Genomic DNA, 23,466 nt, shown 5'->3' with positions numbered 1-23,466 from the left:
AAGAGCAGCTATCACATTTCCCTTTCATGAGAAAGGTGGCTATTTATGGCCAGCAGCTTAGACAAGCTATCATCCCTGTGAATTCTTCTTTTGAGCAGGGGTATCTCCTCTTGAAACCCCCCTGGTGTTAGCATTTAACAGACTGCAATTATTTAGTAATTACTCTGAGTGCATGCATTGCCCTTCCTAAAGACCAGACTTGCACAAGACATGCCAGCTCCACCCCTTTTATTCCCACAGACTTATTTGCATTGCAAAATGCTCACATTCCAGCTCATTGACTGTAGCTGGAAAATATTACTTGTTTAATAACACAGGCTCTGCACAGCCAAATGGAGTCACACATATTTGCCACATGTTGTAAAGGACATTGACATACAGTTCCAAAAAGAAAGCAAAGCTATTTTTCTGCACAGATTATGGATTTTATAGTGATAAAAAAACAGATAGATTAAGGTAGTGTAACTTTATTTAAGTAAATTGTAACTAATACATGTCAGGAGGATAAGATTAAGTTTTACTGCTGAAATCAGTTACTTAGTTTCAGAGTGTTCTGTTTTACATTAAGTTAAACTTTAACAAGTAACATTTTGTCCTTTAAATTTGATCAAGGATCTGGAATTACAATGAATTTGCACTTCGTGAACAGCATAATGACATGTATTAAAATTGTCCTTATTCAGAACAAACATCTTTCTTACACACTTTAGAACCTGATACAGACACTAATTGCACATAAATAGAATAAATGTAGGGCTTTTAGTTCACAGTATGTGCAAATAAATCTCATTAGTCCATGCCGTATTGTTATCACAAATAGCAGCTTGATGTGCATGCAGTATTGGTTGACTATCAGATAACCAGTACAAGGAACGCACACCTCGCAGGCCATGTCAGATGGAGTCTCTCTCTAGTAGAAACCCACACCTGATCCAGATGACAGAGCCTATGATATCAAATGTCACAGAATGTAGGAAACCGTCCGACGACAGGTGACAAAGAGAGGAGTGAGGAAAGTGTGGATTCATTGCAACTGATATCGTCATTGCAATGCTTCACAATATTACTGTAGTGTGATCATGTAACGCTGTAATATTGTACAGCTCTTTTGCAAAGGACTATCACAACAGATAGTGGAGTCCTGCGCTTTGTCCTCTGATGTCTTAACTAACAATAATGCATTTCATGACGTCGCCAACGTCACTCTGTCGTGAGAAATAAATGCCATAATATGTTGCAGAAGTAATAAAGCTTTAAATCTATTTAAACAAGATAGCATGGAAACATTTTTCCTGGCAATTACAGCCAAGCTGTGCCACTTGTTAGAAGTGACTGACAAAGGTTAATTTTTAGCTAGTTAGCATATTTGACACTAACACTTCTGCTAAACTGGTTAAGAAATAAAACATCACAGAAATGGCGTCAGACTTTTCAAATTGTAGCTTGAGAAAGTGAAATTTAAATTGTGTTTTTGCAAGTGCAATGTCAAGATATGCCTAGATGTTCATCCCTGTTACATTTGGGAGTTCTCCCGTTCTCTGATTGAATTTCGACTGGGTCAATCAACCAATAGAAGAATGATGATGTTGTTTTTCCGCGCTGCTTTAGAATCGTTGTCTGCCTGTAGTTGTAGTGATACCGTCTTGTTCGGATCGGCACGTCTCTCTTTGCAGTGGGTCATGGTTGTTTACAACACAGGCAATTTCCAGAGAGCTTTATAATGTTGGCAATTGGGTCACATTTAAAACTTCAACAAAGTCCACACCTCCATCCGGGAAGCAATCATGTCTCAACAGCCAAGAGTCCAGACCCACTGCAAAAGCATAAAACAAGTGGCTGGTTTTTACCAACTAGTGGAAACATTATCCTTGGCAAATACGCTACAATGTCCCAGCATTATAATTACCGCTAAAATAGTTATGACTTATAATACCCAAGCTGTTTCAATCTATCCAGAACAAGGTGGCAGGTAATTTTGTTTTTTCCTACGATTAGGGCAGACGCTTGTTAATTGCCTGAGGGTTGACAGTGTCTCGTTTCCACTTCATGGTTCGGCTGTTGTGGTTTGCTGTCATTGTGTACAACTAATAAGAATAGCAGATGACACAGCGCTGAACCAGCATTTTTAGTTAATTTGTCACAAATAACTGACTTGTTGGATTAAAAACATGATTTCAACGACTGGTTTTTGCCACCCTCTGAAAGTCCTTTTTGTTGTTCACATTTGTCACGAGCTGTAAAGCAACTAAAGGAGACAAAATATCAGTTTGAATGGATTGTGAATTTTAGCGCACGCCACTTAAACACATCATTTTCCTTTTGAAGCGTCAGAGATCAGACTCCGGGTTTGTATAATTTGGATGATGAAATGTTATAAGTGCCATGCAGCCTGGCCTCAATTAAAGGGCTCGTTTTTCTCGGAGCAAATCAAACTACTTACTGTATGTTACCCAGCAGTGGAAATCGCCCTGACAACTTGGAGTCAGTTTATGACCTTCACTGAGCCCATTCAGATTTTCGCTGACTTTGCCCCACAACACACTAATCTGCACAGCATGAGTCAGCTATACCGGAGTGGCGCATGCAGATGCAATCCATAATCCAAAAACACAAACAGGAGGAGAAAAAAAAAAACAACCAAAAATCCCAGATGTCCAAAAAATTGAACACATTTATTTATTTATGCTGTATGTTTTAAATAGCAGATGTTAAATTCTACACTTGGGTGGTGAAGGTAAACATTGCAGAGGGATTGATTTTATAAACCTCACATAAGCTGGCTTCCTCCAGATAAGATAGATTTGTGGCTCTGTAGCCACACTAAAAACTGTAAATCTGTAATTGACTGAATATCAGCAGCTTAATTTGTGCTTGTGAGTCATACAGATATGAATGTGATAAGCTGCAGTTCTCAGGAAGTGTGTTGTTTTCACAAGGTTTCGGTGCTAAATGAGACCATATAGTCTCATGAGACATAATGTCCAACCTGCTGTAATTGCAGTTTGTACTGTATATTTATAGATCATGCTAGATTTTACGTGAGTATTTTCACACAGTTGAGAGCAGAGTCTGAATGTGAAATGTAAACAGCTGGTTGTACTTTGCTTTCATCTGAAGCTCAAGGCCAATATCCCTCAAATACCGAAAAACTTGTTTAAGCCTTTTATTAAACTTACTGGAAGTGGATTACTGATTCTGGAGCTCTAAGGTATGATGTAATTTCCTGATTATTTCTCAGGTATTTGTTTGCCTCTAGCCTCTCCTGCAGCGTGTTTTGCAGCTTTTTTTTTAAGCTTTGTTTTCCCTTTTTGCTGTGGTTCGCAGTGACGGGAGGAACCAACCCGTGACCTACTGTGCTTGTTTTTCTTCTGTCAAAAGGGTTGGAAGGTCAATTCCTTTTAAACACAGCAAGGCTGTCTTTCTTTCTTTCTCTCCTTTTTTTTTTTTATCAGCGCTTTGGACTGGAAATAAAAATAATGATTCGGGCGAGTGCGAGCAAACTCCTGGCGCCTGTGTTTTGCTGATTAGATGATAAACACATCAGGAGTGAGTTTATGATTCTATTTATACCGAGTTAATTATTAGCTCCATGTGCAGCGGATGCTCAGTTTTTGAAAAACGTATTTATTTTATTTCTTCTCACTGTTTCCCAGCCTGACCGGCAGTGTTTACCACCACCAGTTGAGGCCAGCCTGGTCTTTAAACAGGCTTTGTGTCGGGTTGCTCACCCATTATGACAAACCCTCTGTTGGGGCCCTTTTGCTCTGTTTGCCTGCCTGCAAACTGCCACTGACTAAACAGTCACATGTGTTTTAAAGCTCACTGAGTGACACAATATTTCTTGTCACACCAAATGGCCCGCCTCCTCTCTCCCCTCCTCTGCTCGCCCGCCTGGCTGTAATACACTTTCTGTTTTTGGACAGAGCTGTTGTAGATAACAGCTCACCACACACAACACCCACTTATTGTACACTCCTCCTCCAGGCTCTCATAATTGCTTATTCTTATCTTTTCACTGCATATCCTGCTTTTACTGCATATGCAGCATAATAGGAGGGCCGCTCTCGTAATGGGAATTCTGCATCTGCGGAGAATATTCCTGGATCATGTTATATTAATGTGCTATTATCATCACCTCTGATTTCATCTGACCTCTCCTCTCATCTGTTCTGTCCCTGTAGCTGACAAGGCTTTGGCAAACACACACACACACACACATGCACGCGTGTGCACGCGCACACACACACGTTGACAGGCAGGGGGACTGCAGCAGAAGGCCCGGTATTGATTGCTGTGGAAAACACTTTGGCATGCATCCAGAGCCGTTTCTTCAGCACATGGCAGGAGTCCACACATGTGTTCTGGTGCTTGCAAAGCCAGCTTGTAGGGGAAATTAGATTGCATTCATTTGCTGCTTCTTTGATTTTAGTTTTCTCCTAAGGGGGAAAAAAGGAAAGAAAGCAAATAATTTTGGGCATCTGGGACACTGTTGAGTGTAAGTGGCTTTGATATGCGGCATTGTGACGGATAAGGTTGTTGTGAGACGGTAGATTTTCACAGATTTTTTTATTTATTTTTTTTCTATGTCCAGCCTGCGCATTAAAACAAATGTCCCCATTCAGATAACAATGGCAGGAATTTTTGTGGAGTAGAACTTTTTTTTTTTTTCTTACACACTGTGTGTGTGCGTGAGCATGCCTCCTCCTGCTGCAGAACAAGTCATTAACTCTGCACACTGCCCTCCAGTGAATTCCTCACCATTGCTGAAATAGCATGTAAATTATTACCAGCTATTTTGAATAGTGTAATTTAAAACCTTTTAAAATGTAATAGCAGATACTTCAAAGGCAATGAAAAAGAAGTCCCACAAAGATTAAGATTTTTTTTTGTGTGTGTTTTTTTTTTTTTTTTTTTTTGCAGCCTCAGTAATAATACCTTTCCAGCGCTGCATGTTTGTCAACACACCCGAGACTTTTGGCGTTTCTCAGCCTGGTTTGTTCCACTTTGTCATTCGCTAACCACTTGAGTGGGCAAACATTTGCCTTGATGCATGACTCCAATGCCTCCGGCTACAGTGGATCATTATTATATCCGCCGATGCAGCCACAGATGGGAAGCCCCTGCTCAGTAATTCAGTCGACATTTTTTAATTCTTCACTTGTGAACTCTTGGGCACGCAGCGCCTCATTTCTCCGTCTTCATTGCATCCTGCTAAAATGGAAGCATATAAGGCTGCAGTGATTCAAGCGGGGCTGACACAGCTTTTTGCTGCGGTGTCACCTTACATGATGAATGCCTCACCCACTTTCAGGAGGGCTTTGAAAACTCCTCTTATCTCACCGTTTCTTGCCGTTGCTAATGCTGCAGAAGAATGCTAAGTTCATATATCACCACGGCTTGTGTAGCAGCAATCTCTTAATGGAATCGGTGAATAAAAGATGAGTTCGGCTGCCCCGTCGATATGCAGCAACTTTTATGCATATATGAATACGCTGCACAAATTAGGCAGTGCATCGCGGCGAAGAATCATTCTCACCCGCTTTAAACGGTGCACCTTGAACCCCTTGGAGTCTGAAAGCAGTCTCAACAAAATATATTCTGGGCCGGTTGTCCCGAGCACACTTCCTGGAGTTTCTTTTTTAATTCCCAGATAAGTTTGTTTTGGGACACTGCAGTCAAGGTCAGCCATGGGGAGGGGAGACAGATAATGAAGTCATATTGTGTTTCATAGCCTCGTTTTCTCTTCCCTCCTTCCTTTGCTCTGCTTATCCTGCTCTGTCTACATTGTCCATGTCACCATGTCCATTACTCAATTACTAATCTCCTATGGCCTTAGGAATTCCTGTGCTGACCTCTCAGAGGCAGCAGCCTGAAACCTTCGCAGCATGTCAGGAGTCCTCTCTCTCTCTCTCTCTCTCTCTCTCTCTCTCTCTCTCTCTCTCTCTCTCTCTCTCTCGCTCTCTCTGTCTCTCTCTCTCTGTCTGTGTGTGTGTGTGTGTGTGTATACCCAGAGTATAGAAAGACACCCACCCACTGAGCTTCAGCACCCCTCAACTCACTAAACTGAGTGTCTTGTCAGCTATGTTTGCTCAATGTGAAATTTCAGATGCTTTTAATTAGATCGGCAGGTTAGAAATGTTGCCACTAATTCACCAGGTCCGGTTAAAATGAACTTCAGCATTGGGAAAAATCAGTCCTATTGAAAATGTTGGACTAATTGGACTGCATTTTAAAATGCGGCCATTATCAAGAGGCTGCCTCTTTCAAAGATGTCCTGATTTTGTTCGGCCACAGATGAAGAAATTGTCACTTGAGATAAAGATAACATCTGTGGTGATTATCTGGCTGGATGTTTATGAAAGATGGTCTAAACTAAAAAAGTAGAAGTGACAGAAAGTTTTAGGCTGTCCTTATGCATGATGGTCTTTCATTTTGGTAGCATATGGCTCTTCACCCAGGGTGACATGCTGCTAAAGGTTGGCGGGTGGCAATAATTTGAGTTGCATTCCAATTGATTCTTGTAATGTTTTTTTGGTGCATAATTTGAGCAATGGAGGGAAACATTTATCTGTGCAGAATGGCAAGCTAATGCTGCTGGATTTGTTATTATCTTCCAGTGCTGTGGCAATTTATAGGTCTATTTTACTGGGTTTTTTTTAAAGGGCCTGGACTGTATTTGATATTCCGTAAATAACTTATCTGCTTAAACTTGAATTTCAATACTCTACATGAAGTCTAGATTCTTCAACAAAAAAAAGCTGGTTTAAAGCCATCAAATATTTATTCTGCCCAAAAGAATATGATTAAGATCAAAAACGATAAGGCTCCTCGTGAACACACTAATTTGTGCACAGCTCTGCTAAAAGATGTAGATTTTTTATTTATTTTTTTGTGAGTAGAATTTCAATTATGTTGCTTTTGAGCTGGAACCAGCATTACAGTAAAAGTCAGTCAGTTTCTACTTTCGCTCCTCAACGAATCCACTCGGTGATGATTGTGCAGATCTCGCATTGCCACAGTAACACCATGAAATATTGATAGAAGGATGTTACATTTAGCTGTTTATGTTGCCTTGCGCCTTAACTCAGCCATAAAGGCAGCAGTTAATCAGTGCATCTGTTTATTTCTGTACCTGGGGCAAAATGACTCTTAACACAATGATAACGCATTCAGGATCTGGAGTGTACAAATCCCCTTGGTTTATTTGCATAGTTAGGGTTACTGAATTGGCACCTTTGTGTCTAGTGTGTTGCTGATGTGTTGTGTCACCCCTTGGCTGCGAGGTTGCAGTGCTCTGACCTATATTATCAAATGGCCCCGCTGGCTGTGTGTAACGGACGCCACTTGGCTGAACTATCAGCTGCCTAACTGGGAATGACAGCGCAGTGTGGACGGGCGGCATTTACATAGGGGCATGGCCCAGAGTTTCCGAGACGCATCTTTGAAGCTCAAAAATCCAAGAAGCGAGTCGCGGACCCCCTGCGGTTCACGCTGAAATGCCGCTGGAGTGATTCATCTTGGATAAATTGCAGGATGTCTAGAGCTGAGACATTTAGTCATCTGATAAATTCAGGAGAATCAGAGTGATTTCCTTCAAGTTGCTTATTTTCAATATTCTTTTTAGTCTTTACTAGTTTATTTCCTCCTATTAACCAGATACCCAAGAGAAAAACTCCCCGACAACAACAAAACACTGTTGCGGCGTTTCTTTATACTAGAGCTTAGATTATGATGTTGGGAAATTTTCACTCAAACGTGGAGTTAGAAACTGTGATGCAGTTTGTTGTGTCGCAGAAGGAACTGAGACGCAGCATCATTTTTCTCCACAGAGTTGCTGTTCTGAAGTAAACAGCTGAATGACTCACCGAGCATTTTCAGGACAACAGAATAATAAATATTTAGATGTGAAAATATGCTGTATGATAACATTGGTGTTGCATTAATGATGCTATTTAACACAGGAGAACCAATTAGTTCACTTAAGCGAACACCAGCCGTCCATCTGAGCTTGCTTGCACAGGCTAGCTGCAGCTCAGCTCAGCTCTCTACATTTGAAGAGCCGCTCTGTATGGACGGGTGGTATTTCTTCTGCTTTATACAGAGAGATAGAATTTTAATAAAGTCGATTTTTCTGTCTTTCCAAACAGTTTATAGGGCTGCTTAGCGAGGGCATGCGGCTGCAGCTGCAAATTTATGGGCATAGCATCCCCTACCTCCCCCTCAAGTGAGCAGCTGTTTCTGGGTTAGTAACTTAACTCCACTGTGCAGAGTTAAACCAATAACCCTAATATGTTGTGTTAAATCAGCCCAGGCATGATTGGTCCAAGCTTCACTAAGGACTCGGTTAACTAAAACCAAGCAGTTTCTTAGTGTGTGTGTGTGTGTGTGTTTTAAATGAACTACAAAAACAAACCCTTTAAGCATCTGAAAATACTTCACTGAAAGTCTTTGACATGTAAATATTTGCAGTTCTCAAATCCCAGCCTCATTGTTTCCATATTTAAACCATTTTGATAGGGGCGAGTTATTTTGGTTCTCTTTCGGACTTCAAACCAAAAAAAAAAAAAAAAAAAGATTGTGGCGATTCAATAAAAATCATCTGGTTGCAGTGCCACTTTGGTGCTTTTGTATGCGTGGTGGCAACCCGGATTGGTGCAATAATGTTATTGTAATTCTTTCTCAATAACCGACTTGGCCGGCCTCATTCTCAGGAACTGTGTGCAGAAAAAAGTTTCTTAATTCTCCACTATTTACATATTTCTCAACCAAATCTCATGTCCTATGCAAAACCACAAATCATTCATCTTCCTGCTTTATAACTCACAGCCTGTAACCACTTTGAGTTTTGCTTGTAGTGTAAGAAAAAAAGAAGAGAGAGAGAGAGCTGAGAGAAAACAGTCTCAGAAAATAAGAAATTATTTTATGGTAGCTGATTTTTTTTTTTTTTTTTCAGTGCTGCTTCTTACTTCATAGACTGATTGTATTGGAGACGGTGTTGACAGCTGCTGAATTGTGCTCACCTGTTGTGTTTTTTTTTGCTCTCAAGCCAAGCAAGTCCCCAAACAGGATCTGTTGACACGCTCGCAAATCATCGCATCTTTCGGCAGATTAATATAAAAGCAATCGCCTTTTGTTTTTTTGTGTGTGTGTTTCTTCAGGGTTTAATGTTGCATCTCGCTCTATTATCTCTGCTTTAAATAGGCTCCGCCGAAACATTTGGTTTCTTTATGCGCAGTCAACAGATTGCATCAAAGTACAGAGAATAAATTCTGTGGAGAAACAGAGCAATGTGGCTTTTTTATTTTTGTTTTTTTTTTAGGCTGCAGGCTGAATGCTATTTACTGTTGTTCTGCTTCATTCACATGGCCTGCTTTCTTTTTTTTGTGTGTGTGCGGCAGTCAGTTTTTCAATGCACGGAAAGCCGGTTACAACCACCCGCCACCACTTGACAGCCGAAGACAGCTCATTATAAGACGACCAAAAACCCATGTTTGATGTTTTTACTTAGTGAGGGAGGCACAGCTATATCAAGCTATCCCTCGCAGGCTTTTTGCTTTATAAGGAAATACTGTCTCCAACTGTTTGGGATTTGATATGCCTGTAGTTGGAGATGATGTGAGAACTGAATATGGGTAATTGTATAGACGGAGCACTCAGAGAAAATATGAAACGCTGAGAAGACATGTGTTTGTTTTTAGAACGTTGTTGGGGAGAGAGAGAGAAAGACAGAGAGAGAAACAGGAACAGTGAAATATTTCAATCAAAACAAAGAACAAAAGCAGAGAAATAACGCTGATCCTAACATTTTAAGACTGAAATGAAGGATTTACAGCGGGGTTGTTCTTTTTGATTACAGAAGACTGCTTGATTGCAGCTTTATTGAGTGCACACCCTCTACTTACACACATAAATATAACATAATGAATGTTATTTTAATGTCAGTCGTGCACAAGCTCTTTGAGGGGAAATGCATAAAGCCAGACAGATGCCTGGTAAATTGGAGATAACCAAGGTAAACATCAGAGACCTGCTCTGTGTTTCGGCCTTTGCAGACATCTGTCCTCCAGATTTTCCCCGTGTCTATAATAGCCGTCTTGCAGCAGAACCTCTCCATTCTGTTGGTAACAAGCACTTCAGCCATTAGCCCTTCAAATGGAAACACATTTAAGAGTCTTTGCTGCCTCCCCACTCCGCCGGTCTTGAAGTTGTTCGAGTTTGAGAGTTATTAAAGAGCTGAATCAACCTCAGAAAAAAAAGAAAAAAAAAAAAAGAAAAGGAGGTTAAACCCACACAGTTGAAGTGAGAGTAAATCTTATTTAGTAAGCTGACTGAACTGACTGAAGCACTGTGCTGAAAGTCATTTCCCCCAGACGGGTCTGACGCGTTTACGTCTACATTTGAAGTTCCACCTCGCATCACAGACGTCGCGTCCTCCCAATATGGCCGCCTGATAAGTTCAGTTCGCTTTCCCGCTGAAACGCGCTCGCGCCTCCATCCCCCTGGAGCCCGACTTCCTTAAATGCCAATCAGAAAGTCTGAAAACAGCGGCGTCCTCATCGACATTGATTTGGCTCCCCGACGCAAATCCGATTCAGCAATCATGCGCATCATCCATATTCATGCCGCTGTAATTTGCTCACGTTCCCACATGCTAATTTAGTTGATGAAGAACGACGGTCCGTTTCTGCGCCTTTCATTTACCGACGATGTTCTGATTTCACGGCGGATTTTTGGCCAAACTTTTTGGCCCCGATTATCTGCGCCTTGCAGTCCGCGCCTGAATCACTGGAGCAAAATCTTACATCAGATTCTAATCTACATCCTTGATCATTTCAACAGCCAGACACTAGACTGTAAATTTTTATTGGGAAACACTTCAGCATCATAATATTTGAACCATTATATTTTCATATTTCGTCTGAAAATGTTGCTATGCATCCATCAATTTTCTCCTGAGATTTTGTTGAAATTTCTTAACTTGTTTTCTTTTTTTTTTTTAAGAATAGCGTTATCTACATTTGTCAACATACATAGTTGAGTTAATTATATTGACTGAATACAAATATTTATTCAGTAGCGCAAAAAACGCACCGGATCCCAAAGTTCGTCTGATCAAACAGTTCGTGACGTTAACTTTGACGTAGCACGTTAACGTTTGTGAAAGTAGGACGACTTCTTCTGTCACTTCTCCTAAACAGTTGTTTGACATGGAGCTTCAAATGGTCATAATGGAGACTGTTGCGCCTCCGTCTTGCTGAACGCAGTGACAGGTTTGTCATTTTCAGGCGTTTGTCACTGATGTTGCTACATTTTACTTATGGCTCTGACTGCAGCTGTTTCTTTTATTAGCTCCATGTCAAAATGTTGAAGCAGAACCAAGAGGAATTATCTTTTTGATGTTATGTTGAATAAGGAAGAGACGGATTATTTTCGGAATGAGATGACGACACTGCAGCATTTTTTTATTTCAAGGAGTGTTTTTTTTTTTGTTTTGTTTTTTTGTGCACATGCTTCATTATCGCCTCTAGGATAAACTGCATACCGGTCTAACAGCCCAACTCTTTTCCAGCACGAGGTCATCGCCGTGTCCGAGAAGGTGATCGTGCGACTCCAGGACCTGGTGAAATGGACGGTACCGGACTTCTCGGGATGGGCCAAAGGTCTAAAGGTGGAGCCGCTCAAACCCTCGGTGATCCGCGAGCTGGGGACCAACGGGCGGCGCGAGGCCCTCCACCGCTACAGGGAGAGCACGCTCACCAGCGGCCTCAACTTCAAGGATGTCCAGAGGGAGCGGGCGCAGCTGGGTGAGCATCAGGATTTTTCCGTGTCACCTCTGGCCCAGACGACCCCTGCGTCGTCACGGCGCATGTTTATGTATTTGCTTCCATCGCTCGCCATAAATCACATCATGTTTATTGTTCCTTGCTTGGTTTAACAAGTGTTGTCTTGACTGGAGTAATTCATCAGCTTGTAGCTGTTTCTGGTATAATGAGCTAAGAGTTGCGCTAATAGCCGCAGGCTGGAGGTAAATGTTGCCAGTTTGCCAACATATCATGATCACATGGAGCACAACGACTTTGTTTTCTGACTGGGAAACATAGAAGCTGTGCATCCAAAGTAGTCACATCAAACTCCAGCTTATAGCGCCTCTGATGCCATTAGTTCAGGTGTGATAATTATGTGTGCTGCGCAGCAGATTAGAGGATCATTGGTGTGTGTGTGTGTGTGTGTCTGAATGGCCGCCTGGTGTATTCATCCCGTACGCCGTGCCATTAAGTGCCTGTTAACGCTTCATTCTTGACTCTTGGGCTCTCGCTGTAGTTTTTAGCCATGAATCAGTCGCACAATAAAGCAGAAGATGACTCATTCAATGCAAATAGGAAACTCTGGCATTTGAGTCTAATAATTCAGAAGGAACATTATGTTCTCTTTGAAGCTGTTTGCCACTCTCCCTCACATGGCTGTGATGTAATGCCTTATGCTCAGTGAGATGGTGTAACTACATAACTTATCAAACGTGCTAAAAATACCTTCTCGATTATGCTGCCTTTTGTGAGGTCGGAGAGATTTTACCCCCAAAGACTCAAGGCAGGGTCACTTCTGCTTCCCGGCCCTGTGATAAATCATTGTTTAAGGTTTGTAAATGTTTGACTTGTTCTGCACAAAATGTGGATTAATTGATGACTTGTGTAACTTTTGCTGCTCCGCTAAGAGGAGCAGCTGTGTGTTTGCGTCTGATGCTGTGTTGCCCTTGATTACTCAACGCTGCATGAAGCTCATACGCAAAAAGGGCAAGACGATCAATAATGAATGCTTTGTTGTTATTCCAGTGATCAATACGATGTGAATTTGCCTGGGTATGTGGGTCTATTATTGCACGCTCACATAAATAGATTTGTCAGCTTTGCTTTTTAAGCGGTATTATGTTCCATATCTTGGCGTTCTCTAAATGTGCGGCTAGATTTTATGGATTTAACCATTGTTGGTGCAATAACCTGATGATAACACTATTGTTACTGCGAATACTTGCATGCGTGTGTGTGCGTGTGTGCATGTGTGTGCATGTGTGTGCATGTGTGTGTGTGTGTGTGTGTGTGTGTGTGTGTGTGCCTATGTTGCTAATGAGCAGTGCTGCCGCTAATGACTCCATCAGGCTGTTTCTAAATGCACTTGTCACTCCGATGGGACACTCCGCCAGAAAACCTGCCCACTCAGCAGAACGGGCTTGGATTCTGGCAGGGGCACTGGAGACACACAGACACACACGCACGCACACACACACACGCACGCATGCATACACAACATTTGATAGGAACAGATGCACACATGTGATGCGCAGACAATCAATGATGTGCCCTCGTTTGTTTGTTTGCTCGCTGCGTCTTTGGCGCGCGCCGCTTGTTGACAGTGTAACAATATGAGGGGAGTGTTGGAGAGTTTTTGGGGAAGCGGATCACTTATTCATCGTGGCAAACGAGCGCTGCTCGGCGCGCTGTGTTTTGCATAGAAAATATGAAATATGCCACTGCAACACTGCCGACTTCTGAGATGAAATATTCATGCTGCAGCAGGAGCAGATCAGATAGAAACGTAGCCTTAAAGCATCTTGTTGCTGAATGTCTAATTCTGTGTAATACGTTGGCTCATTGTCTAAACTGATTTTTATGTTAGATCTGTACTCTCCCCGTCTCTCTCTGTCTCCCTTCTCTCTCTCTGTTTCTTCTTGTTTTAGCCTGAAGTGACTCTATTCCTTGAGTGATGCATTTGCTGATTGTTATTCTTGGGCTGATGTGTAGCTATGTAAGAAGAATTGGATTGTTCCCCATAACAGGATACTGCAGCAAAACCACAATCTGCACAGAAAACCATTGTGTGCTAAAGAGCAATAAAGTGTGCCATTGTTATTGAGGGGGAACAGTGTTTTGTTATTTCGTCTTCCAAGTGTGTCGTAAGTTTTCCTGGCTTTTTGCCACTGTTATTGAAATGCATTCTTGTGCATTTGTTTTAAACATTTTTAAATATAAAAAACCAAATGTGCGTAAGAAGCGCTGCCGGACATTTCTTTTGTTTTGCAGAACATGGAGGGATAATGGAGAAGCAGATTTCTGCTGTGTGTTGTCTCTTTGTTTAAAATATTTAATTAGAGTGACCTTCGCCTCGAGTTCTGCACCAGTCACAGCTCCCCCAAGCCTTTAAGGGGGAAACAGTCGCTGTCGTAACTCAAATTACAGCTCCGGATGCAAGAACGGTTTCAGTGATGTAGCTGAAATAATCTTCACTTCCCAAAAAGACAGACTCTGACAAATTAGTTTCCAACACCAGTAAAGGAGTCGGTGAATGCTTTAAGATAAGTTCCTTTTTTTTTTTCTTTTTTTTTGCAGGAGCATCATTTCACACTGATTATTATTATTATTATTTTTATTATTATAATTATTTTCATTTTTAGAAAAACTACACCTTGATTCTGAGAACAGTTGTTTTCAAATCCTATTTGAGGCAGAAATATGCGCTCTCAAACTGCACCTATTTAAAATAAACACATTATCTTAAGTGGTATTTGACATGTCGATCAAAGTTTCTGTTAGCAGAAACTGCAGAAAACAGAATCTTTTAATTATTTTAGAGTTTTACACCATCACAAATGTAAACCTATACATTTTACCAAACTTTAACTGGAACTGTTTTGGTCTCCACCTGTGAAGGATCCACACTGTTTTGACTCATATTGGGACTCTTTAAGACCCTGCTAACTCTGTTAGCTTATGTCAAAATCATAAACTTTTTGACATATCAGGAGGTTTTAAATGATCTCTCTGGCTCTTAGCAGGACAATGATCCTAACAGAAATGATTCTGTGACCCTGACAGTAATGTTTATATTTTCTAAACCGGATCTGAAGCCCCTATAATTCTGATTATTGATGAATCTTTGCCAATGGTGCCAACCACCTTGTGTGCATTTTTAAACATTCGATTGTTTTGATCTTTGAGCTGCATCTGAACTTTTAAGTGTAGTTGCCACTCGTAATTTTTTTTTCTCCTGTGTATCTGTTGACAAATTTTTTTAGTCGTTTTTAGCTGATTAATTATTTTTTGTCCAGAAGCAGCACCTTTATGTATTAATTCATTTTAGGATAAAATCAAATTCTTTACATTGCCGAAATGAAATAACATAAAATAACTTCTTATAAACTGACATGGCAAAAATAAAAATGTTACAAAGTGATTTAAAAAAAAAGTTTTTATGTATTTGAGATTGAAGTTTAAACAGATAAGAATAAGACTCCTTTTAGTCAAAATCTTAACTCAAACAGAAGAAAGATGCATCCCCATTAAATCCTTGTAGTTGAAATCTAATAATCCCACTTTAGTCTGACTGGCATTCATTATCTGCAATCTAAAATATACCGGATACGAGTTGAGATAGAAAAGCCAGTGTTTCTATCAATACGCAGGTTCTGGTCGTTCAGCAAATAAATTAAGGTACACTTGATTTCATTATATTCTAATTGCATAAGACTTCATAAGCATCCGGTAAATTCCAGCCCGGGAACTCAAAGGACGACTTTGTTCCACAAGAGCACTGAGTGTGCAGTATTGTATTTTGCACTCCTTGCGTAATCTGTAATGTGATTCACTTAATCAGGTAACGCAAACTGTCCGCTCAGTTTATCTTGTCCTGTTCTGAGCTTCAGAGCTGCTTTTTACAGCTCAATCCACCAGGGATGGTTTGCCAGGGAGGTTTACATTCTGCCCCTCTATCTCTCCCCAGAGGACTGGCCTGATTCTCTTCTTCTTCTTCTTCTTTTTTTTTTTCATTGCTGCCTGCTGAAATTGGTTTCTGGTTGTATACTGAGAGGCTGAGCGTTTGAGAGCTGGGTCTTCTGATACACTTTGTTGATGCGTGCTGGGAGAAATACAGCTGATGAAATTAAATAAATAAATAAATACCACAAAGACGGCTGGCCCTCTAAAAACGTCTCAGTGATTTATTCCTCCCCGCTCCCCAGTCCTGTTGAGTTGTTTCTTCAGCTCCAGCCTTCATTGTGCAAACCAGTGAACCCATTGTGAACTCGATATGATGTGGGGGATCATAAAAGGTCGTAGCTTTTGACTCCTCTGTTCAGCGACATCGATGGCGTTGACTTCTGCCCTCACCTGAGGTGTCGTTTGTAGCTGGCTCATCGCTCAGCGCTGCAAGGATCAGGGGTTTCTGAGAAAATACTGACACAGTAAAATGCATCTGTGTGGAGAGCAAAAATAGCCCAAAAAAATAAGACAAAAGAAAAAAAGGATGTGTTTTATGCTGGTGCTTGTAAAATGTAGCAATAAAACTGCGGTTATCCGACCTCGTGATATCTATTGGAAAGTAGGCGTTCAGACAACGTATCAGAGAATTTAATATTATTAATATTCACTTTTACTAAAAAACAAAAAAATGAAACAGATGCTTTACGAGTATTTTTAGAGACAAACATCAAGACATTTACTACAATCGTAGCACAAGTGAGAGTTTCCGATGAATAAAATAGGCATATTTTATGTTCTCTGGGAGAAAAGGCAGAGAAAACGCGAGACAACCAGCAAACATTTGTCATTCATCCTGCTGAACTGAATTGGTAAAATTGCTGAACAAGTTTATCTTTTTCTCCTTGAAGGTTAGCTACAAGCTAGCAGGGCTCAGTGGCAGCCACATGTTGGAGCTCCTCATGCATATTTAATCCTTGAAGAGTGCCCGACTTTATTTTGTTATGTCTGAAACCATTTTTCTTATGAAAACAATGCCATTGCATGTTAAATTTTTAGAATAAAGTACATTATGTGGCTCTCTATAGAAACAGCTTAAAGCTAGCGGTGCTTTTCTTTAATTAAAACGACCCCTTTGACACGTGTGCTGGGTCTTTGTGGTATAGACGGTGCTTGATATAAGACATGTAATTTATCCTTATATGCATTCATCCAACACACTATCATTATGCAGCTTTTAATTAGACCTTGAAAAGTGAGTTTATGTCAGCACTTTGATTCACAAAGTTAAACTCATTACACACAGAAAGAAGAAAACTTCCAATCCAACCCAGAAAATCCAAAAGAAGACCAAAGAAGCTCTCCCAAAAATCTTGAAGGAACTTTGGCTCTAAATCGACTTCTGGTTGGGATGATGCTCGGGTTTTTCCTTCCACACAATTTCCCATCAAAGGGATTCAATAAGAGTGCTCTGTGAACTTGTTTAAACGAATAATCTTTTTGGTTTTCCGTCATTGAGGTAAAGGGTGAACGGCCTGCACTTTGGTAGCGCTTTGTCAAGCCGGAGGACTCCAAAGCCCTTCACAACGCATTCACATGCTGAAGCGTTGTGAAATATTTTAGGAGTTGTCTGCTTGACATCAGTCAAGTCAGCAGTCTTCCCCATGACTGTGTGCGTCATAACATGTCCTTTTTCAGCTGATTTGATCCAATATTACAAGTTTCTGAGAAGCCATAATATCCAGAATGAACAAAAACAAACATTTTTAGCGCATCGCTGTTCACTGAGTCCATTCATTTTACATTAACTATTGAAAGTAACTTTTTGATGGTAATTTAATATGTCGAGATGCGCCTGTTAGAACCTGTGCAGGGCTGGCAAGCGGGTTAGGTAGCCAGAGGCAGCACACATAAAAATAACACAGGGTTTATTATACCCTGGTCTTTCCAGTAATTGTAGGCCATCCACTATTGCTTTTGGGTACATGTCAGTGTGGTCGCGCGCGTATCGGGGAAGATAACCGTGGAGCAAATCCACTTGTTAGCATCTTTACGCTTTTCATCGAGAGTCAGTCACTTAAGCTTAAACTCAGACCCGTGTTTTGCACATCTGATCCCGCCTCAGCTCGAAGCCGAAACGGGCCACCGAGGCGAAGGGGCTGCCTCTCTCCAGATTCCTCACAGCCTCGCTCACTTAGGAAGAAAACCACTGTATTTTCCTCTCTGATGCAACATCTGATCTGTATGCCAGACTGGCCCGCGTTGATATCCAGACGATATTTCACTCTGAACGTTTCAATTTGATGTGGCTGTTCTGAGCTCCGTGGAGGTGTTTATGTGGGCAGAAAGTTGCAATAAGAAAAACAGAGAGCTGGCACCCTTTTTTTTTTTTTCTCCCCTGGTCGTCTTGTCCTGGTGACGCCACAGAGCGACGTTCAGCACGCTTGAAGCCGCCGTCACATGTGAGGCTGCTGTTTTGTTTGTTCCCCACTGCAACGTGAGGAGGAGCTGAGGGCTTTCTTGGAATAGACGTAAGATAACGCGCAGCTTTGGTGCTGCGAGAGCGATGCCATGTTGTGACTCCGACAAAGAGAGAAAAGCACATTTTTTCTAAATCCACTTCCCCTGTACTCCTCCATGCAGAGTATGGAGCACATTGTATTGTTTGCACTTGTTTGCTTTCCGCCCCTTCAGACATATTTGCTTCTCCTTCTGCTTTTTCTTTCCTTCCCTGCAGAACTAATTCAAGAAACTGTCGAAAATCCCCTTTGAAGTAATTTAATGGAGTGTTTGTATTGATTATGTGGCTCTCCTGTCCCTCCTCTCTTCCCTGGCATGCTTTTTATTTATTTATTTATATTTTTCTATCCCAGTTTTGGAGTTTATGGCTTCTTCATTATGCTCAGACCTGTAGGAGAGAGAATCACAGGCTGTTTTTCCTCACTGATGCGCTCATATCATTAATTCCCCTCTGACTGTGGCCTGGCCGGAAGCCAGCGAATTCTAAATCTGTAAGCAGTAAATTGTGTGCCGGGGTGGAAAAATCTATTAGATGTTTGAGCATGCCTCGAATTTGAATAGAAGAGAGAAAGACGCACAGAGAGATAGAGAGAGAGAGAAAGAAAGACCACCCCATATCCTGTCACGCTGAATGCTGTAATCAAATTTGACTTTCTCCTATCGGTGTGTTCATCAATTATTTGCGTTATTTTATTTCTGGAATGTCACATAATGTTTTTTTTTTTCTTTCCGGTTTTGTTTTGTCTTTTCTTCGAGCGGCAGAGAGAGGTGGGATGAAGGCTGGTGGATGGTTAAACAATAAGGAATGCCTCGGAGGAAATAAAGAGCTCCGTCTCTCCATTAGGGAGGGCTGAAACAACAGTTGTGTCTCTCTTCTCTCCATTAGTCAGGTCTGAGGCAACAGAGATGCTATTGATGTGACCTCTGCCAGGCATTTTAAACAGCCAGGCAGCAGCGAGGTGCCTCCACATGACCGACTCGTCTGCCTTTTTCAGCACGTTCATATATTTGCTTAAAAGGCAAATATATGAAGAACCCTGCATGTTTGATGGTTCCACTTAAGAAAATGCTAAAAGGGGATTAGAGGAATGGGCTTTATTGTCTCAGCTGGGAAATTTATGTTAATACTGAAACGTTCAGATTCACATAAAGGTAAATGAGAGAAAAAAATAATAAGAATAAGAGATGCACAGCATTCACAGAATGCAAACAATGAGTAGGGTGATTCAGAAATAGGACAAATATTTATAGATATTCACATAAAAACAACAACATCCTTCAAAGGAGAAACTGGGCAAATAGCTGGAGCGATTATGAGGTTTTACCCGAGTTGATTTAGCAACATTCGCCTTCTTTCCCTTAAACAAATTGCCTGTCTGTTCCAGTTAGTCTGACTCATACTTAAGTCTTAGCAAACCAGGAGTTTTTTTTTTTTTTTTCCTTTTTCGACTCATTTCTATTTCTGTCGTTTTGGGAAGATGTTCTGAGTGCTGAGTGTTTTGTACATCTCCCTTGATATGTTTCTTCCTGCATTGCAGCTCCTCGCAGATAGATATGAATGATTCTGTCTTAGTCAGTAAGCACTCGAGACATCACAGATTGTACAGTTAATAACTCTGCATATTTTATGAGGTTGCCAGTCCATCTGCTTTGTGAATCCATTTTAACTGCGGCATTAAGCTGCTTTTTGTTTCTTTCCCTTTTCGAACTGGCTGCAGCGAGCCTCCGATCAGATAACTCGGTGCTGCAGAGGGTACTAAAGTAACGCAGGTGTTTACAAAGTGAATATTCGGCTGGTTCTTATTGATTTGATGCTGCTAGAAGATGTATTTTAAAAGGTGCTGCAGTGCAACTCTCTCGAGAGATAGAAGTAGATTCTGGGAACAGTGTTGCGTCCGCTATGGCTGTGTTACTGCTGCAAGTCAGAAAGTCTGTGGATTTCCTGAGAAACTTGGCAAACTACTGCTGCTGATATAGTTAGCTCCTAAGAACGCAGAGCATGTCATCCCTTCTAATGCTGCAGCGGCGCTTTCGTTTTACAGGACAGCGTTTTGCTGTTGATGTAGCGGGATGCAAACAAACAAATGTTGTGGATGAAGTCCAAAGAATTTGCAAGTCCCTGCGGCTCTCACCACTTCTTATGTTGCGGGGCGGCCATGTTGGATTCTTACACCCTGGAGCAGATTTTCCAAGTCCAAATCTGCTGTGATGGAAATGAGATTTTTGTCAAAAGATGATTAAAAAAAATGCAGAAGAATCAATTTTGAATCAATGCTAGTAATAATTTTCTCTTTGTTTTAAAATAATAGCAAATGTTTTTTTTTGTCTTAGACACAGGGTGTGACGTCACGTCTGGTGCTAATGCTAAATAATAATATTAATAATCAATGACCACACACAGCAGGAAGCTTACCAATATATATTTTAAAAGATCTTGGATCATTTCTACTTTGTCGCCTCGTAGAGAAATCTTTCTCCACCTCTGGCGACAAATAGGATGCAAAACATGTCAGCGGATGCCTCATCTTACCACAGCCCAAAAAAAATAAAAAAACATTTAAAATAATCAAAATTATAAAAAGTCTATAATGAAATAAGTGCGTGGACCACATATGTCTTTGAAATTCTGTTTATATTGAAAGCCATTTTGTTGCTTTTACATAACAAAATTATTTACCTTGATACAAAACAATATTAACACAGACGCGTCTATTTCTGGCGAAATTCGATAAGCATGATTTACATTATTGAGTTATGTCGTGGAGACGCCAGTGAACTTGTATCTAATTGAATCTTCAAGACAGAAAGGTTTTCCTACGAAGGCTTCTCTGTTGCGCTTTTCTTTGCATTATGTTTGGACGCAATAATTGAAAGGCACGTTAATCCGTTAAAAATTCACCTCGCTGCTGAACTGATCCAGTCCTGTATTCCTGCACTCGAGCTAAAAGCTGAACTGTTCATGTCCACAGTAATAAACTATAAATTAAACCCATTTATTTGTTTTTTTGTCCTACACTGGTTCATATTTGTGTCATAATATCTAGATTATCTCTTCAACATTTCGCTCCAAATAATAATAACAGCGTACAGACACAGAGGCAGGCTGTCAGCTGTAGTAAACTCTATAAATGGAGAACTTTTAGCCTGGGATTGTTTCCCAGCGCAGAGGTACTGCATTTTTCCCACATTGAGAGGTAATTGTAATGGAGGCTCTGATGGATTCCAGACATTTTGGCGAGTTTCTGCGCGATTCTCCCCGTGTATTTATATCCGCACGCTCACACACTCGTACTTGTGTCCATAACTGCTCGTAATGTGTTTGATGAAGCCAAAGACGTACAAATGACGTAATTTGTATTTAGAAGACATCTTGGTGCAGTTGCTTTAATGCATTTAGGTCTTCTTTGATCTATGGACTGCCAGAGGAGTTGGACAGAGAGTCCTCGGTGCAAACAATAGATCATTGATGCTCCTCCGTACTCGCTCTCTCTCAACCTGTCAGTCTGTTTCCTTGTTATGTGGTGGCCCGAGGAGCACTTGGTAAAATGAGAAGCGTTCAGTCAGTCTGATTTTTTTTTTCTCTTTCTCTCTATCTCTCTGATTTCCCTGTAACTCAGTGGAAGCAGTTGCTTCCTTCAGTGTGTCAGACAGGATTATTTAAATCTAAGCAAAGGCTCAGCCACAGATTCATATCATTCAGGTATGAATCGAAATGTGTACATGTGTATAGATATAATTTTTTTTTTGCTCTGAATAAATAGTCATTGTGTAAAAAGGGACCGCCATTAGGTTTTGTTTGTCGGATTTTTAAGCCGGAGCAACATGCCGATGTCTCAGTTGTTCATATGACTTGAAATGATTTTTCTCACTTTTCTCAAACTTTTAATTTATTTGATCTTTAGAATGCAAATAGATGTGCATTTTTAGAAGGATGCTTGCCACACTTTTCAGATTTAATTTAGTTGTTAAATAAAAAATAAAAAAAAACACAAAAAACCCCCAACAACTTTTGTTTCTAAACTTGCATTTATATTCAACAATAATATCATGTTTTTTGTGTTTTTCCTTATATTCTGCAGCTCTAATGAGCCTCCCGATTAAAAAGTGCAATTAACCCAAGAAACTCTAACATTCAGAGTATCAGATGTGCTGCTGCTGCCCAGTTTGGTTTGGTCTGTCAAACAAAATCCCGACCGGCGTCGCTGAAGCTTGTGGTTTTAACGTGACTGGATATGAAACGGATCATGAATGTGTTTGCAAGGCGCTGGAACGCCGCTAAAAGCTGGTTCACAAACACAAGCGTTTTCCCAACCGTGACTCACTGAATCTGTTTTGTTGCTAGCAACACAATAAACCCGACCAATAAGAGGGGTTTTTGCATGAATGACTCGTGCATATAAACTTGTTATCTCAGCTGGCAGTTATTCTCCACTGAACTCCTTATCTTTCCCATGCAAAGAGAGACGGGCGGCAACAGTCCCTGCATGAGCGTGTGTGTGTGTGTGTGTGTGTGTGTGTGTGTGTGTGTGTGTGTGTGTGTGTGTTTCTGCGTGTGTTTGCTGTGTTACAGTGATTACAGCTCTGTTAGCACAGCGGCGGGTGGAGGTTCGCCACATCAGAGGTCATATTTTGTAATCAGGAACGAATGTTTTGTTTTGTTGTTTGGTGTGTGTGTTTTTTTTTAAGCCTATCTGGCTGCAGTTTGTCAGAAATTACCTGCTTGTTTAACGTGTCGCCTGAAATAGACAGCGGCGTCGTGGAAAAGTGCTCGTGCTGGACGGACGCGACTTCAAATGAAGATCGTCACCGTCGGCGGAGACAAAACGGTTTTTTTCCCTCTCTTTGTGGTGCCGTCTAAATGTGTAATCACAACTAATTGCAAGCGGGGGAAAAAAACAAAAAATCAAAAATCGACAGATTGCATTTCAGGGGTTGACTTTTGTGTCTGCCACACATTAATAAGGAATCTGAACAGATGGTGGTGTTTTTAATGACATATCGCTATCTGTAAAGTCCGTCTTGAAGCCTCAGACTGAAATGTATCCCCCTGAGGAGCCGACTAGTTGTCTGCTGCTAATGTCACTCTTTTCTTTGCCACACTGCTAAATACTCCAGTCAAATGAATGCCATGTTGATATGAGCATTGGGCCGGATGTAATTAATGAAGAAAGCGCAGGTTTATTATCTGTCTTCCTACACA

General features: G+C 41.0%; 1 protein-coding gene across 1 annotated transcript in view; it reads left to right on the top strand.

Annotated features, from left to right (window-relative positions):
- Positions 1-23,466, top strand: part of arid5b (AT-rich interaction domain 5B) — a 105,773-nt gene that overhangs the window by 6,051 nt on the left and 76,256 nt on the right. Inside the window, exon 3 of the mRNA XM_055029175.1 lies at positions 11,570-11,804. Coding sequence (XP_054885150.1) covers positions 11,570-11,804 — 235 coding nt within the window. The remainder of the gene's footprint in view (positions 1-11,569; positions 11,805-23,466) is intronic.

Source organism: Poeciliopsis prolifica, unplaced genomic scaffold (assembly GCF_027474105.1).
Source record: "Poeciliopsis prolifica strain line A6 unplaced genomic scaffold, Auburn_PproV2 SCAFFOLD005, whole genome shotgun sequence".
Taxonomy (NCBI): domain Eukaryota; kingdom Metazoa; phylum Chordata; class Actinopteri; order Cyprinodontiformes; family Poeciliidae; genus Poeciliopsis; species Poeciliopsis prolifica.
This window is presented reverse-complemented; position numbering and strand designations above follow the sequence as displayed.